General features: G+C 37.6%; 1 protein-coding gene across 5 annotated transcripts in view; it reads right to left on the bottom strand.

Annotated features, from left to right (window-relative positions):
- Window positions 1-18,785, bottom strand: part of MSRA (methionine sulfoxide reductase A) — a 462,984-nt gene that overhangs the window by 226,320 nt on the left and 217,879 nt on the right. For all 5 annotated transcript variants that reach the window (XM_086703799.1, XM_025921718.2, XM_086703802.1 and 2 more), the window contains one exon: window positions 9,429-9,548. In XM_086703799.1, the coding sequence (XP_086559925.1) occupies window positions 9,429-9,548 (120 nt within the window). The remainder of the gene's footprint in view (window positions 1-9,428; window positions 9,549-18,785) is intronic.

Raw genomic sequence — 18,785 nt, 5'->3', positions numbered from 1 at the left:
CCTTCCCTTAAATGACAAAGAATAGACACTGACACAACCGGGATCTTTGGCCAATAAATCCAACTTGAAGGAAAGGCACCAACACTTCTTTGACCATGTGAGGACAGAGGTCTTGTGTTGCCTCATCTGTTGGTGTTTGCAGCTAGCAATCCTTTTATCTATAGAAAATACCTATCTTCTGTGATGTCTAATGCTGGATTGAAGTATTCTGTCAAGCTCAAAATGTCTCTAGCAAAGTGTACCTGTGTGTATTTCATTTCACATTGGGAACTTAGGACAACCCTTTAGCATGGTGATCCCATATTAGCATGAGAGACCAATTGATTTGGTCAAGATTCTGCATGAGAGCTCCCAGGATAGTCGCTCTTATTTTAGAATCCAGGGATGAAGATCATCTCTGATGACAAAGAGCTGTTCTGAGGTCAGTAATGCTGGATGAATGTAGATTTTATTTATCACAGTGTCAGCTCCCTTACAGATTGAAAAGTGGAAGTAGACATGAGCGAGGTGATTATTCAGATCATAAGGCCATGCTCAGTGGACAAATCAATTTGCAGATTCCGTGTCCTAACGCTGCAGACCCTGCAGGTCCACAGCCCAGGCTGGAAACCAAATTTGTAGAAGCTTGGAAAGAGAGTGAGTCCACAATGTCCTCTTGTTGAATGATTTCTTTTCTCATTTGTAAGTCTAGGGGAAACAAGGTACCAACGCAGTGGTTAACAAAAGAGGCTCCTGCAGGCTCCACTGTCACACCCTCAGCTCTGCTCCTGGCTGTAGCAGTCAGCACTTAGCACATCTAGCAGACATTAGAATGGTCTACTAGAAAATCCCAGTACTCAGTTTTTAGAAAAAAAAAAAAAAAAGAATTCCAGCCTAACTAAAAAGATAACTAGGATCTAGTTGACAAAATACTGATATCTTGAAATCTCAACATTTCAAACTGAAAAGCTGCCTCCATTCTGAATCCTTGATCCCCATTCTCACTTGAAAAAAACATAATGGACACAGATTTCAACTTCCTTTTAGGATTCCAGCAACACAGTGACCTGGCAAGACAAATTTTCAACCCTTCTCAAATCTATCTCCCCAATCATTTTTTCTCGGCCTCAGTTTCCTTATCTGACAAAGTAGTCTCAGTGGTTTTCAAAAATTCTCAAAAACTTTTTAAAGCAATAAAACATTAGTCAAGACTGCAACATATAATATAACTAAAAGGGTGAATGAGTTCTCTGAGCAGCTTAAGTCGTTGTTATTTAGTTAGAAAATTCTTCATTATTGGTGGAACCCCTGAAGCACCTTCCTGGAGCCCAAGTGTTCTATGGTCACCCACTTTGAAAGCCACAGGACTAGAAGATGGTCTCTTACAGGCCTGAAATGCCCCCCCATGACCTATGCCTCAGAACTGATGTCAGCATTTCAGAGGGGTAGCCCTTCTTGTCAAGAAGCCACGCTTGTCTTTTCTAGTGATCGAGGCTTAGAAAATAAATAAAAACAGTAGTTTTCTCATGACCTATACTTTGTCCGTTCAGGCAGTGGGTCCATTCACCGAACTAATCTGTCTTGAACAGCTCTGTGGATGGGTTGGATGGAGGGGCTATATTTGGTCCCAGGAATTATAACTCTGAGTCACAGGACCCCTGACCTCGGGGTTTGGTTTCTGCCAGGTGGTTTGAGACAGACAAGCATCTTCATCCTGCCTGTTACAAGTTCAAGGTCAATTTTATGTCTGACATCTGAGGAACAAAAAGTGATCAAATCGCTTATAGCAAGAACTGAACACCGGAATTCTTGAATTTTTAGGGATATGCCAATAACTTAGTAATTTACCTTGACTGACATTGAAATGAGTACAATAAGACTTACCACACACTAAAAAGAGATTTAATGTAGTCTGCAAGGAATTTAGAAAGAGTTTTACATTGCTTGGTAAAATCTGCTAATAACAGAACTCATCACTACTTCAAAGAAAAATGGGATCATTAATCTCATGCAAGATACATAGACATGTACATCCACCCAAACACTTCAGAAATTAAGTCAAACTAAAAAAGTATACTGAGTTGCTTTATATTAATGAAGAAATTATTCAATGCTTTGTTAGAGCTCTCCAGCTCAAGGAAATAAGGATCTGCATTTGGAGAGGGGGTGGCTATGACCTACAACGAACACAGAAGAGGAAAAGGAGCAAACGGCTTCCATTGTTATGTCGTGTGCACATTCTGTGGGCGGACCCCAGTCCACTATCAAGCGATGCTTCATGATCCTTCACTTTGATTTTTTTTAATGTTTTCACTTATTTTTGGGGGGGAGGGGCAGAGAAAGAGGGAGACACAGAATCTGAAGCAGGCTCCAGGCTCTGAGCTGTCAACACAGAGCCCGACACGTGGCTCAAACCCACGAACCATGAGATCATGACCTGAGCCGAAGTCAGATGTTTAATCAACTGAGCCACTCTGGCACCCCTTCACTTTGATGTGTAATGCCCAAGAGCTAGAGTGGTAGAAAGCATATGTTATCCTCAGTTTTCTAGAACATTTCCAATTTGAAATAATTTTAATTTCAAATAAGAACCTCACCACAACAATACTGGCTTCCTAAAATAGCACTGCCTCCATTTTACAAGAGAGGAAACAGTCCAGGAAGCAAAATTGCCTGAACACCGACACCACTGGAAGGTAAAATGAGGACTCCCACACTCTGTTCCTCCCAGACTAGGCTCCAGCTCAGGACTGCATTTGGACATGATGCCCGAAAATCCACTGGAGTGTTCCACTGAAAGAAAGTATCTGGGCCTCAGCTTCTGAGTGGTGATTGTGTAAATGTCACTTCTGAGAAAAAGTTATGCAGCCCCTTTCATGCTTCTGGTTTTGGTGCTACTTGGCTGTGCAGATTTCTAAAAGCTTTTGAATAGACTAATAAACATGGAATTGTTCTGAACATCTGTAAGCAAAATACGAAAAGATATTACCCAGTGAATGAACATCCTGGGTTTTCTAGCCAGAAATGGGGTTATTTGTGTATTAGGCTAATGCACTGAAATTAACCCAGAATGCTTACCCATTGCAGAATGTCTTTTCATATTTTCATCTGTGTAGTCATTATTATGAAATGTAAGAATAATTCTCTATCAGGGTATTCAGGAATCTGAATAGCTCAATTACTTCTAAAATCAATGTAGTAAAGCAACAGCATGCCAGTTAATCAGTCGGTTTGCATAACAAATGTTTGGGGGAGTTGGTGTGTGTGTGTGTGTGTGTGCGTGTGTGTGTGCGCACGCACACACACACATGCATGTGTGTGTAAAGAGAAATCCAGGGTCAGCACAACACTTTAAAACAAATGTGAAAGATCAAGCCTCCATTTGACTTCAGAGAAAGAATTCTGGAAGACAGGTACTATTTAATTCATTCAAGAAAGGCTACATGAAATCTAGGCTCCTCGTGGTTATGCCATTCTAGGTTTCTATGGGTTCTCTAGTACTAGGCACATACTGAGCTTTTAAGGAACACCAAATGAATGAATAACTCCTTGGAAGTCATTTTAGGATTAGAATGGTGGCCACTAGGACTTAGATTACTTCTCAGCACACTATTAGAAACAGATCTGAAACACCACAAGAAATAGTGGCTGAGCAGCAGCCATGAACAATGCCACCTCATATCCAAGCTATGACTGGGGTTCCCAGTGCAGGAGCTGGTGGTGGGCAGCTCTCCAAGGGCTCAGAATTCAGTCCTGGAACAGCTATAGGAGATGCAAGTTTCTTAGCCTGTGGCTCTGGGTTCAGTGCTAATTGATGAATCCAAGGAAGGGAAGTTTAAGTACCTGCTCCAGGAGAAAGGTCACTTCTAAAACAGGTTTAATTGAAATGATGGACACATGGGAGGGGCAGGAATCTCCAAGGAAATGCAAGGAGGCAGTCACAGCCTTTGGAAAATCACTGTGGTTTGCCTTCTCTCAGCTTTTTGAAGGCCAAAATTCCATTTTTATCATTTAATTTAACCCAAGGTTAATGTGATATGGAGAGAATGACCTGTGTAGACTAAACTCACCATAAACTGAGATATACATCTTAGAATGGCATTTAATTGAATTTGAAATGAGAATTAGGACTGTCTGGCTGACCAACCTGGTCTCATTGCATTTTCTTTCTGTAAATAATCTCCACAGGAGGACAAAAGATGAGAAGTTTCTACAGAGTGTGGATCAGAATAAGAGGAGTTACTGATAAAACTTAAAAGCCTCAGGTATCAGGCTCTGGGAGTCTGTCCAGCAGCCAAACCTTACAGAACAACCTGGAGGGTGCCCACCAGACTTCCCCTTTCCCAGGCTGGCCTGGCTGAACAGCCTCCCTGCAGAGGCCCTCTTTTTTATCCTTTTTACATAGGGCAGAGCATTCCATTGGGTTACTTAGAGGTCCTACAGACCAGGAAGTCAAGCTCTCTTCTAAGTGACTTCCTGCCTCCACTCTGAGGCATTGCAGGCTTATTTTATACTTTATTCCCAAAGGGCAACTTTATTGCCTTGAGGAATTGCTGTCCCTTGTATCTTGTATAGATGTCAGGCTCAAGTATCACACAGATCACCCGGCATGTAACATACCTATTAGTGAGCCATCAATGAATGTTCTACTGACAGGTCAGAGTCAACTCTATTCATGTGTCACCATGGGATCACCTCTTTTCCTGGTTGTTACTAGAAGTCATACAGCTTTTCTATGTGCCTAAAGCTCGGGTTTCAGAATCACAGGGGCATCAATAGCTTCAAAGAAATACCATTCCAACATTAATATGCATCCTACCTGGATACACACCAGCTTTTACACTCACACACACCCTAGCTTGTTCACTCATCCCCTGAGGCAGTGCCTACCCACCAGCATGTGGTCATGACAAACTTCAGCCAATGTTTCTGGTTCCATGGCTTGTGATCACCAATCTGTGTGCCAAGACAGTGATGTGGAAGCTCTGCCATTAGTCATGTGTTGGGCTGGGAGGAGGGGAAGTGATAGAGCTACAATGGCTAGCTCTACCTCTTTTGGATTTTGAAAATTGCCTCCCACCCCCACTCCAAGTGCTACCCCTCTAATTCTAGCACCTGCCCCAAGAAACCAAATGGTATCTTAGGCTCAAGTGTACTTGCTATATGAGAGAAGGAATTTGGCAGACAGTCCAGGTCCTTAGGCTTCATATCTTGAATGAATGAATGAATGAATGAATGAATGAATGAATGAATATGTTTACAAAATACTTTTTGTTGTGACCAAAATTTTACAAACTTAATTACAAACACAAGAGTAAGCCATTTTGAAATAAATCCAAATATTGGAGCACAGACTAGTGTTTCTCTCATATGAAACCTCAGCAATTATTATGCATCTTAGTGGATACTTGGTTTTTCTTCCTTGCAAGTCAGACCCCTCCAGGGCTGACTCCTTCAATAAGGCTTTGAGGAGCCAAGGCTTCAGCAGGGAAGCCCTGCCGGTATAACCTGCTTTCTGTCTCCCCCATCCTCTCCTCGGTGAAAAATCTTTAATTAGCTGGTTGCCATAATTACTCTAGCTGAGGACCTTGTTTGTTCTCCTTCCCTGCTATTTCCAGGGATCTGAAGGCTCTACTACTTCTGTGCCAGAGGGTCCTTTCTATCACAGTTTCTCTCTTTTTGTTTTTCCTTTCATGATCAGGACGAAAAAAAAAAAGCCCAAGGAAAGAAATCATCTCTTTCTGTGTCTGGATAAGACCCCATAACCATCTTTTCCCAATCAGGAACAAGTTTCCATGACAACCATGTTTCCCAATGCCACCACTAACTTAGCAGGTAGTGTTCATATCAAATAGAGTTCTTTACCAACCTCCGTGGCTTCTGTATAAGACTCTAAGATACCAGCTGTGTGCATGAACTGTATCTTAAAAGAGTTTTGTTCTTTGTCATTCTAAACATCAGAAAGACAAAAAAAAATTTTTGCTTGGTATTTTCTTTACTGTAATCATTAAAAAGCACACCAATTTTTCAAAAGTATAGCAGAAGGGTTGACATGACGAGACTGTGTGACTTGGTGGAGGAAAGTGTGAATGAATGAATGGAGAATCACTGGGATATGACAAGTGGGTGACTGACACCTTGGTCAGTGGCACAAACTTAGAGCTGAGAGCTGATGAGCTTGGAATTCCTGCTATACATGGCCTTGGGAAAGTTACTTTTCCTCTCTGAGCCTCAACACTCCCTCTGTAACAGACAGAAACTGAGACATTTCATGGAATTCTTTGGAAGATTAGATGAAAGGAAAAATACAAAAAGTGCTTATTACAGTGGCACATAGTAGGAGTTCAACAAAGGGCAATTAGAATGCTTTTCTTATTAACATAAAGAGTTGAATGGGACCAAGTCTGAGCAAACAAGCAACCACAGTATTCTAATTGATTATTAACATTTTGCTGGTGGAGAATAATAGCATAAGCAGTAGATATTTGGAGGTTTTCTTAGCAACCTTTTCTCTTAGGTTATTAAGTCATGTCTGCAATCATGGGAAGGAATCTCTTCATTTCCATTCCTGAGACTTAAGAGGATACACCTGGGCAGTCTCCAGGGTTCGTCTGAATCTATTTATAGCTCTGCATAAGCATTTGTTTAATTTTGAAACAGATGCAAGGAAAAAAACTGGATGAACCATGAAAGTATTGGTTCAATCTTCCACATTCTCAACACCAATGAATATATTTCAATTCTTCTGTAAAGGCAAGTAAAGCAAGAAAATGCATGTTTTCATGATATTTTCAATATTGCACAGCTCAAATTTCATTTCCAAATCAGAATTAATATTGTAGCAAACAAACCAACATGCTCATTGTTGAACAAACTCCCGTACTCCAACTCCTCCCTGACCTGCATCCACGGTACCCTTGGAGAGTTGAGAGGGACCTCCCCAAATTACACCAATTCAAACCTTTATTTTTAAAAGATAAAACTATTGGGGCACCTGGGTGGCGCAGTCGGTTGAGCGTCCGACTTCAGCCAGGTCACGATCTCTCAGTCCGTGAGTTCGAGCCCCGCGTCAGGCTCTGGGCTGATGGCTCGGAGCCTGGAGCCTGTTTCCGATTCTGTGTCTCCCTCTCTCTCTGCCCCTCCCCCGTTCATGCTCTGTCTCTCTCTGTCCCAAAAATAAATAAACGTTGAAAAAAAAATTTAAAAAAATAAATAAATAAATAAAAGATAAAACTATTTATGAATTTTTAAAATCCAATTTTTATCAATATTATCTACACTACACATCTAGATAATAAATGTTCCCTATCAAGAACTCTTAAAATATTGAATGAAATATTCTTTTCAAAAAAATGTGTTTTACAGTGTAGATGTTCCTCAAAAAATTAAAGATAAAACTATCAAATGATCTAGCCATCTCTCTTTTGGCTGTATATCCTAGTGAAATGAAATCAGGAACTCAAAGAGAACTATTCCCCACGTTCAACTCAGCATTATTCATGATAGCCACAGTTTGGAAACAATCTAAGTGTCCATCAGCAGAAGAATGGATAAAGATACCATGGCATATAGACAACGGAATATTATTCAGCCTTACACAAGAAGGAAATTCTGCCATTTGCAACAACATGGATGAAACTGAAAGAAAGTATGCTAGGTGAAATTAATCCAGACACAGAAAAAAAATGTATACTGCATGTTCTCACTTATATGTAGAATCTAAATAAAAAAAAAAATTCATAGAAGCAGAGAATAAAAAGGTGGTTACCAGGACAAGAGTAGAAGGAAACAGGGAAATGTTGGTTGAAGGGTACAAACTTTCTCTTATGTAGGATGAATTAGTTCTAGAGATCTAATGTACAGCATGGTGATGGTAGTTAATAATACTGTATCGTTCACTTGAAATTTGGTAAGAGAGTAGATCACAGACACTCTTGCTACAAAAAGAAAAGTATGCGGAATAATAATGTTAGGATGATGGAGATGATAATGAGGAAGATGAGGAGATGATAATGAGATGAACATTAGTTAAGCTAATGTTAATTAGCTTGACTATTAGTCAAGAATCATTATTATTAGTAATCATTTCACTATGTATAGCAAAACATTATGTCATACTCCTTAAACATATACCATTTTTTTTTGAAAAATGAGAAAAAGTGTTTAAAAGAAAAAACTATGCTTTAAATGCTACCTGATAGGGCTCCTGGGTGGCTCCATTGGCTAAATGTCTGACTCTTGATTTCAGCTCAGGTCATGACCTCACAATTCATGAGTTCAAGCCCTGCATCCAGCTCTGTGCTGACAGTGCAAAGCCTGCATGAGATTCTCTCCCTCTCTCTCTGCTCCCCCCACCCTGCCCCCCACCCTCAAAATAAATAAATAAATGCTAACTGAGCTGGCAGAGAAGTAAAGGAAATCCTTGAAGGCCAGAACAAAAACCAAATCCAGAATGGTTACCTGGTACTTGAGCTAGAATTTGCCATGGGGCATCTGCCTATCCTGGTAGCCAAATAGTTTTCTGACAAGGGCTAGATCATAAATATTTTAGGCTTTTTGCCATACCATCTCTGTCATATCCACTCAACTCTGCCATTGTGCCATGAAAATACTGACACATAATATATAAATAAATGGGTGTGGCTGTATTTCTGTAAGACTTTATTTACACAAACTGGCAGTAGGCAGCTTATAAGCCAGTTTGCTATCCCTTCATTATAGCCTAAATTTTAATGTCTTACCCACAGACAAACAATTATGGTGTGTGATATGTCTGTCCCATGTAATAGACTATTGCAGTCCTGCCTTTAGGGGATCCCTCCCACATTTTCTCTAGGCTAGAACATGTGACTTGCTTTGGCCAATGGAAACAGTAAATGTGATATAAACAGACACTTAAAAGGTGCTAACAGAATGGGGCTTATCCTCTCTTGCTGTTCCTGGGAATCTCTGTACCCGCCATGTGAATTTGCCCGGAGCGAATGTGCTGAAGACATGGTCCATCATTCCCATTACCCCAGCCAACAAAAAACAACAGCCAGCACCAAAAGCAGACCTATCAGTGAAGCCATCCTAGACCAATTAGTCCCCAGGCAGCCCACCAGTTGACTGGAGTCACATGAGTGAATTCAGACAAGACCAGCAGAAGAACCACCAAGATGAGCCCAGCTAAAATTGCTGACCCACATAATCATAAGCTGATAAATGATTGCTTTAGAATTTTTATGGTGATTATTATGCAACAATAGCCAAACGATACATTCCATAAGAAATCTATTATCTTCTTAAATATAAAGTGAGAGGCCAAAAAACATATTTATAGAAATGGGAAAGAAAAGACTGAGGAAACACAAAAAATCATATTTGCATTTTAAAGATCCTGTCGCCTGCCAGAAGAGACAAGTCCTTTCTTGCTCCTTATAATAGAAGTTGGAAAAAATTCTTCATACCTGAACAAACTTCTTTATAAGTAGGATTGGAAGTGTAGCCTCCAGCATAACCAACTTGAGTTGAATATACTCCTTTTATAGTCCAGAATTTCCTCTCAGCTCCCCAGAAACAGCCCATTCCTAAGAAAAACATAAGATACTGATTAGTCCTTTGTCAAAAACAACTAGTAATTGCATATTAGAAACTCTGTTATCCTAGAAAAGAGAAGTTGTTCATGTCATTTGGTAATAAAAAATAACTAAGATGTTATCTTTTAAAAAAGGAAAGCTTCATGGAAGCAACCTAAGTATCTGTCTATTGACAATGAATAAGGAAGATGTGGTACACACACACACACACACACACACACACACACACACACACACAGGAATATTATGCAACCACAAAAAAAGGATGAGATCTTACCATTTGAGACAAAATGAATGTACCTAGAGGGTATTATGTTAAGTGAAATAAGTCAGAAAGACTAATACCATGTGATTTCACTCATAAGTGGAATCAAAAAACTAATAACAACAACAACAAATGAACAAACAACAAAAAATAGAATCAGATCTATAAATACAGAAAACTGATGGTTGCCAGAGGGGAAGGGGGAAGGGGGTTGGGCAAAATGGGTGAAGGGGAGTAGGAGATACAGGCTCCCAGTTATGTCATGAATAAGTCATAGGAATAAAGGGTGCAGCATAAGGAATATAGTCAACGATATTGTAACAGCAATGTTTCAGAACAGATGGCAGCTGTGCTTGTGGTGAACACAGCATAACGTCTAAACTTGCTGAACTGCTATGCTGTACACCTAAAACTATTGTATCATGTGTGTCAACTATACTCAAATTAAAAATGAAACATGTTAGAAGTCAAGAATAAAAAAATTAATTAAGAAGAATTTTTAACGCCTAAAAATAATTTTATTTAAGGTTATTTGCATAGAATGCCTATTTGCTTTAGTTGTGCAAAAACTTAGGAAGCCTCAAATTTTTTTTTTAATTTTTTTTTTTTAACGTTTATTTATTTTTGAGACAGAGAGAGACAGAGCATGAACGGGGGAGGGGCAGAGAGAGAGGGAGACACAGAATCGGAAACAGGCTCCAGGCTCTGAGCCATCAGCCCAGAGCCTGACGCGGGGCTCGAACTCACGGACCGCGAGATCGTGACCTGGCTGAAGTCGGACGCTTAACCGACTGCGCCACCCAGGCGCCCCTGGAAGCCTCAAATTTTAATGAAGTTAGTAAAGCATACCTTTCCAAATAACTGAGTAAAAAGATAACTGCATTTGATGAATGATTTCAACACTCAATTCATTTTGGACTTCCCAAAACATAATAACCTATATTAATAGCATAAATTTATTTAATGATCAGCATCCTAGTTATGCTTTTTTATTTTTATTTTTTTAAGTTTCTTACTTTATTTTGAAAGAGAGAGAAAGAGAGAGAGAGAGAGAGAGAGAGAGAGAGTGAGCACAAGAAAGAAGGAGACACAGAATCCCAAGCAGGCTCCAGGCTCTGAGCTGTCAGCACAGAGCTCAACTCGGGGCTCAAACTCACGAAACCATGAGATCATGACCTGAGCTGAAATCAAGAGTCTGATGCTTTACTGACTGAGTTATGTTATGGTTATGTTTTGTTTTTTTTTTTTTAATTCTAGCAAAGACAGGTAACACTGAGGCAACTGGGTGGCTCAGTCACTTAAGCGTCCAACTCTTAATTTTGGCTCAGATCATGATCTCATGGTTTGTGTGTTCCAGCCCAGTGTGGGGCTCTGTGCTGACAGTGTGGAGCCTGCTTGGGATTCTCTCTCTTTCTCTCTCTCACTCTCTGTCCCTCCCCAACCCCCCCCCCATGCACATGTGTGCATGTGCACACGCACTCTCTTTCTCTCTCTCTCTCAAAACAAACAAACAAAAAAATAAAGGTAACACTAACTTACTGACTTCAGTAGGAAAACTTAGCAAAATCAACACAGACTGATGCAGTTTTCAATTAACAATTTTACACATGTGTTCAGTTTCTTCAAAAATATTTAAGTCGCTATAAACTTTCCTGTGATAAATCAGTGCTCACGAAAGGGAATATTTTTCTGAGTTCTATTACTAAATACAATGAATGAAGAAAGAGAGAGAAGGGGAAAGGCAGAAAAAAGAGATGACAAATATACAAAGAAACAAAAAATAGTATTCTATTCAACTAGCAAACACTGTGCTCATATCACTAGTTATTGGATTCCTTTGAACATATGGTAAAAATGAAGACCAATCTCCCAAGAATGCACATATTTACACACTTCCAAAATGTTGCTTTACATCTCCCTGGGCTTCAAATAAAGAACACTAATTTTCTACCAGAAGTTTCTAAACCATCCACAACTACTATTCTGTGACCAATATCTAGATGTAAACAAGATTACTGCCTCGCTCAAGTTTTATATGGCTTTATTAAGTCATATATAATTAAGATCTTGGGTAGACTAACAGTTGGCAAATTAATATATGCCTCCTACTCCTACAATCACTGGATTTGTTAGACTTGATGACAGAGCTGAAAGAAAAATTAGGTGGAAGTCTACTGAAATTTTTGACATTTGTTAATAATCTACTTTAAAAATTCAGAGCAGTAATAACCAAAACACATTGTGCATAATGCTATACATTATACAAAAATATATTTGCTCCAATGTGAGGGGAAATACACTAAGAATAGATTAACAGTTAAACAATATGATAGAGCCAAGTGATAAAAATTAATGCAGTAAAAAATTACTGTTGTGATAACAATACAACATGGAAATATGTATATGATTACATTATAATTAAGGCTAAATTTAAAAGGAAAAAAACATACATATATGCACGTTCTTATTACAACTATGAAAAAAAATCCATACCAAAATAGACTAGAAAGAAATATACAAAGTTATAACCATGATTGTTTTATAGGAGAATACAGGAAATTTTTTCATTTTTCAAGTTTTTCTGTAATAGATTCATATTATTTTAAAAATGAAAAATGTATACACATTTTTAAAAAAGAAAAAATTCAAAGAAAAACATAACCATATGCATTGTTTGAGTTACAACTGCTAGACCATCTTCCCTATTTGCAAGTTGTTTGCTGCTAGGGAATATAGTTAAATATTTACTGAAAAATTGACTATCCTCAAATCTCTGGAACAAGAATGCACTATTAATTTTATTCATTGCATTTCTGGGATGAAGGAATCATATTAGTCAAGATTTTCCAGAGAAACAGAACCAATAGGATATACAGAAAGGGAGAGTGAGAGACATTTATTATGAGGATTAGCTCCTGCAATTGTGGACGCTGAGGAGTCCATGATGCGTAGTCTGCAAGCCAGAGACCCAGGAAAGTTGGTACCATAATCCCAGTTGAAACCCAAAGGTCTGAGAACCAAGAGGCTCAATGATGTAAGTCCCAGTCCAAAGTCTGAAGGCCAGATAATCAGGAACAATGAAGTATGAGGGCGGGGGAAGATGGATGTCCCAGCTCAAAGATCGAGTAAGTTCACTCTTCCTCTAGCATTTTATTCTATCTGGGCCCTTGACAGATTGGATGATGACCCCACTGGTGAGGGTGACCTTCTTTCCTCAATCTACCAATTCAAATGCTGATCTCTTCCAGAAACATCCTCACAGACACATCCAGAAACAGTTACCTGGGCATCCCTTAGCCATGTCAAATTGACACATAAAATTAACCATCACAGGAATGACGACAGTGAACCTCTGGAGGATAAATAAAAAGTAAGCTGGGAAGCATTACTGAGCTCAAACACACCCAGGAGTTGAGTAGTGTGATACGCTGAAGGCACTCTAGACCCTGAAGTTCAGAAATCTGCTAAGTTCACTGAATAAAATACTTCTTTCATGCACAATGACTAACATTAATGGTACAAAAGGGTACTTCAAGCTTTCGGCATTTTCTGTACAATGTAAATGATGGGCCATTTTAGCAATCAGCCTAACCTGACCATTGTCTATAGTCTCATACTGATGGCCCAGACCCTGTATCTTCCCTATATCCTCATGCTTTATAGATTTATAACACTTAAAATGGATCTTGGCCAAACCAAACAAAATCTTTGTGGCAAGTTATTTAACCTCCTTTTGATGTTTAATAGGGATCAAGAAGAGACCCCCTGCTAGCGGGAGGATGACCCAACTCCAGCTGGGCAAAGGCCTGCAGGGGGTGGTCATGTTTGGCTGAAAGAATGCCTCAGGGGCCTGGTGTGTAATCAATGTCAAAATTTCTGGAGAGGTACTTAGCTTAGAATAAGGGTTATTATAAGAATAAAACTCCTCCTTGAAGCAATCAGATATTTTCTGGTGGCTTCCAGTATACTAAGCATTCAATTATTTGGTTTTGAGTGTGTGTGTGTGTGTGTGTGTGTGTGTGTGTGTGTGTGTGTGTGTGCGTGCACTTAAAGAAAACAAGTGTATGGCAGAATTTCTCAGAATTCAGTAAACACAATCTAGTAATACATTACTAGACTAACTTTAGTAAACATAATCTAGCAAAAAACATAAATAACAAAAAAGACAATACGTGCTATATTCTTTAAGATATTTTATACTTTAACTTTTTATTATAAAGGAAAACATAGGTAGAGAAAAGCCACACAGAACAGATACGTATCTCAATGCATTATTATTCGGCAAGCATCCTTGTAACCACCACCCAGGTCAAGTAATAGAAGTTTGCCATCGCCCTCAGATATCCTTCCTCATGTCACAACCCAATCACAACTCCCTTCCTCCCTCTAAAAGTAACTGCTATCTGACTTTTACAATATTCACTTCCTTGTGTTTCTTTAATATTTTTATCACTCAAGGTGTCCATCCCAATTCTATAGTTTGGTGGTGCTCATATTTAAAAAATTTGATACATCCTTAAGTTCTTCTAATCAACATGTGCCCTCTCCTTTCTTTCCTTCTAATTTATCCATTGAAGAAAACAAGGGTCACTGACCTGCAGAGCTTCCCACAATGTAGATCTTGCCAACTGCATTCTCATAGTGCAATTCAACCTGTTCCTCTATCCTCAGTATTTCCTGAAAATTTGCAGCTGGATCAAGAACCATGATCAGGCTCAGATTTCATCCTTTTGACAAAACTACTGGTGGTACTATGTTCCTTTTTATGTAACTTTAAATTTTTCCCCAGTTTTATTGAGATATAATTGGCCTATGACATTGTGTAAGTTTAAGGTATGCAACATGATTTGGCATACATACATATATATTATGAATAACTACAACAATAAAGTTAGTTAACACAACCATCACCTCACATAATTACAATTTATTTTTTGTAGTAAGAATATGTAAGATCTATTAGCAACCTCCAGGTATACAGTATTATTAACTATAGTAATTATAATAAATATTAGATCTCCAGAACCCATTCATCTTATAATCAGAAGTTTGTACCCTTTGACCAATATCTGTCCATTTCCCCCACCCCTCCCAACCCCCAGAAACTACCATTCTACTCTCCATTCCCACGAATTTGGTTGGCTTTTTTTTTTTAAGATTCCAATGTTAGTGAGATTATACAGTATTTGACTTTCTTGGTCTGACTTATTTCACTTAGCATAATGCCCCCAAAGTCTGTCCATGTTGTTACAAATGGCAGGATTTCCTTCTTTTTATGGCTGAATATTATTTCACTGTATACATACCACATTTTCTTTATCTAATCTGTCAAAGAACACTTAGGTTGTTTCCAATGTCTTGGTAGCTATGAATAATGTTGGAATGAACATGGGGGTGTAGATCTCTCTTCAAGATAGTCATTTCATTTTCTTCAGATATATACCCAGAAGTAGTACACTTGATCACATGCTAGTTCCATTTTTAATTTTAGAGGAACTTCCATATTGTTTTCCATAATGGCTGTGCCAATTTACATTCCTATCAACAGCACACTGGCGTCCCCTTTATTCCTCGCCCTAGCCAGCACCTGTGACCTTATGTCTTTTTGGTAACCACCATTCCCACAGGTGTGAGGTGATACTTAATGCAGTTTTGATTTGCATTTCTCTGGTCATTAGTGATGCTGAGTGTCTTTTCATGTACCTGTTGGCCATTTGCATGCCTTCTTTGGAAAAATGTCTATTCAGGTCCTCTGCCATTTTCAACCAAATTATTATTTTTTTTGACATTGAGTTGTATGAGTTCTTCATATATTTTGGATATTAACCTCTTATCTGATACATGGTTTGTGAACATTTTCTCCATTCCATTGCCTCTTTATTGTGCTGATTGTTTCTATGGCTGTGCAGAAACTTTATATTATGATGTAATCCCACTTACTTGATTTTGCTTTTGTTGTTTGTGTTTTTGGTATCTGAAATATTATTGCCAATACCAATGTCCAGGAGTTTTTCCTGTAAGTTTTCTTCTAAAAGTTTTATTATTTCAGGTCTTAGGCTGAAATCTTCAATTCATTTCAAGTTATTTTTGTGTGTGTGTGAATGGTGTAAGATAGGGGTCCAGATTCATTCTTCAACATGTGAATATCCAATTTTCTCAACATCATTTATTTAAAAGGCTATCTTTTCCCCATAGGGTATTCTTGGCTTGATTTTCAATTATTAGTTAACCACATATGTGTGAGCTTATTTCTGGACCTTCTATTCTATTCCATTGGTCTATGTGTCTGTTTTTATGGCAGTCCCCTACGGTTTTGATTACTATAGCTTTGTAGTATAACTTGAAATCATAAAATGTGATGCCTAGAGCTTTGTTCTTCTTTCTCAGAATTGCTTTTTGGGGTCCTTTGTGGTTCCATTCAAATTTTAAAATTGTTTTTCTATTTCTGTGAAAAATGCCATTGGAATTTTGATATTAGGTTTGTAAATATATAGATTGCTTTATGGAGTATAAATATCTTAACAATATTAATTCTTCCAATTTATGAACATGGAATATCTTCCATTTCTGTCTTCTTCAATTTCTTTCATCAATAGCTTATAGTTTTTAATGCACAGATTATTCCACTACCTCACATAAATTTATTCCTAAGCATTTTATTGGTTTTGATGTCATTGTGAGTGGGATTTTCTTTATTTCTCTTTCAGATATTTCATTGTTAGTGTATAGAAATGCAACTGATTTTTGTATGTTGATTTTATATACTGAAACTTTACTGAATTCACTGATTAGTTCTAACAGGTTGTTTTGGTGAAGATTTTAGAGTTTTTTCCATATAAAATAATGTGGTCTGTAGACAGAGAAAATTTTACTTCTTCCTTTCTGATTGGATGCCTTTTATTTCTTTTCCTTGCCTAATTATTCTGGCTAAAACTTCCAGTACTATGTTAAATAGGACTTTTGAGTGAGCACTCTTGTCTTATTTCTGATCTGAGCAGAAAAACTTTCAGCTTTTTCACCACTGAGTACAATGTTAACTATAGGTCTGTCATGTATGGTCTTTATTATGTTGAGGTATGTTCCCTCTATAACTTCTCAAATATGTTGAGAGCTCTTGTCATGAAAGGGTGTTGAATTTTGGCAAACCGTTTTTCTGCATCTTTGAGTTATATGATTTTTATCCTTCACGCCATTTATGTGATATATCACATTTATTGCTTTACATATGTTGAACCATCCTTGCATACCAGGAATAAGTCCCACTTGATCACAGTGTATGATCCTTTTATGTGCTATTGAGTTTTGCTTGCTAATATTTTGTTGAAAATTTTTGCATTTATATTCTTCAGAGATGCTGGCCTCTAGTTTTCTTATGGCATCTTTACCTGGCTTTGGTATCAGGGTAATGCTATCCTTATTAAATGAGTTTTCTAGTGTTCCTTCTTTAATTTTTTGGGAGAATTTGAGAAGGATCAGCATTACTCTTCTTTAATGTTTGGTAGAATTCACCAGTGAAGCCATCTGATCTTGGGCTTTTCTTGTTGGAAAATTTTTTATTACTGCCACAATCTCCTTAGTCATATTGATTTATTCAGATTGTCTACTTTTTCATGATTCAGTCCTGGGACGCTGTATGTTTTTAGGAATTTATGCATTTCTTCTAGGTTATCTGATTTGTTGCCATACAATTTTTCATAGTAGTTTCTTATGATCCTTTGTATTTCTGTGGTATCAATTGTAATGTCCCCTCTTTCATTTATAGCTTTATTTGATCCCTCTCTTTTTTCTTCATTACCCTAGCTAAACGTTTGGCAATTTTATTTATCTTTAAAAAAACACAACTTTTAGCCTCATTTATTTTTCTCCTATTATCTTTCTAGTTTCCATTCCATTCATTTCTGCTTTGATTCCTATTATTTCCTTCCTTCTGCTAACTTTGAGCTTAGTCTGTTCTTTTTCCAAATGCTTCAGGTGTAAAGTAAGGTTGTTTATTTGAGATATTTATCTCTATAAACTTCTCTCTTAGAACTGTTTTTGCTGCATCCTATAAGTTTGGGTATGTGTGTTTTCATTTTAATTTGTCTCAAAATACTTTTGATTTCCCTTTTGATTCCTTCTTTAACTCAGGAGTCTGTAGTTTAAATTCCATATATATATTTTTTTAATTTTTCAATTTTCCTCCTGTTATTTATTTATATTTTCATACTATTATTTTTAGAAAATATATCAGATATGATTTCAATTTTCTCAAATTTGTTAAGGTTGTTTTGTGGTCCAACATTTGACCTATCCTGGAGAATGTTCCATGTACACTTGCAAAGAATGTGTATTTTGAAGCTGTTGGATGTAATGTTCTAGGTCTGTCAGGTACATTTGGTTTAGAGTGTTATTCAGATCTGCTGTTTACTTATTCACCTGTTGTCTGGGTGATCTATCCAATGTTTAAAGAGAGGCACTGAAGTTTCATACTATTATTGTATTACTGTTTATTTCTCCTTTAGGTTGTTGTTATTTGCTTTAAATGTTTATGTGCTCCAATGTTGGGTATATGTGTATTTATAATTGTTATATCCTCTTGATGAATTAGTCTCTTTATCAACATTTAGTGACCCTCTTTGTCTCTTGTGATCAATTCTGAATGAAAGACTATTTTATCTGATATAAGTATAGCCACTCCTGCTATCTGTTGGTTACCATCTACATGGGATATCTCTTTCTATCCCTTCACTTTCTACCTATGTGTGTACTTAAAGCTAAAGTGAGTCTCTTAAAAGCAGCATATTGTTGGATCTTGTGTTCTTCTCCACTCAACCACTTTAGGTCTTTTGAATAAAGAATTCAGTTTATTTATATTTAAAGTAATTATTATTAATAGGTAAAGACTTACTGATGCCATTTTGTTCATTGTTTGCTATTTCTTTTTAATTCCTTTATTCTTTTCCCTTACTGTCTTCCTTATTTGT

The sequence above is a fragment of the Puma concolor genome, chromosome B1 (genome assembly GCF_028749965.1).
Source record: "Puma concolor isolate L17-30 chromosome B1, mPumCon1.1.hap2, whole genome shotgun sequence".
NCBI lineage: Eukaryota > Metazoa > Chordata > Mammalia > Carnivora > Felidae > Puma > Puma concolor.
The sequence above is the reverse complement of the archived record's forward strand: the minus strand, read 5'-3'. Positions and strand labels throughout refer to the sequence as shown.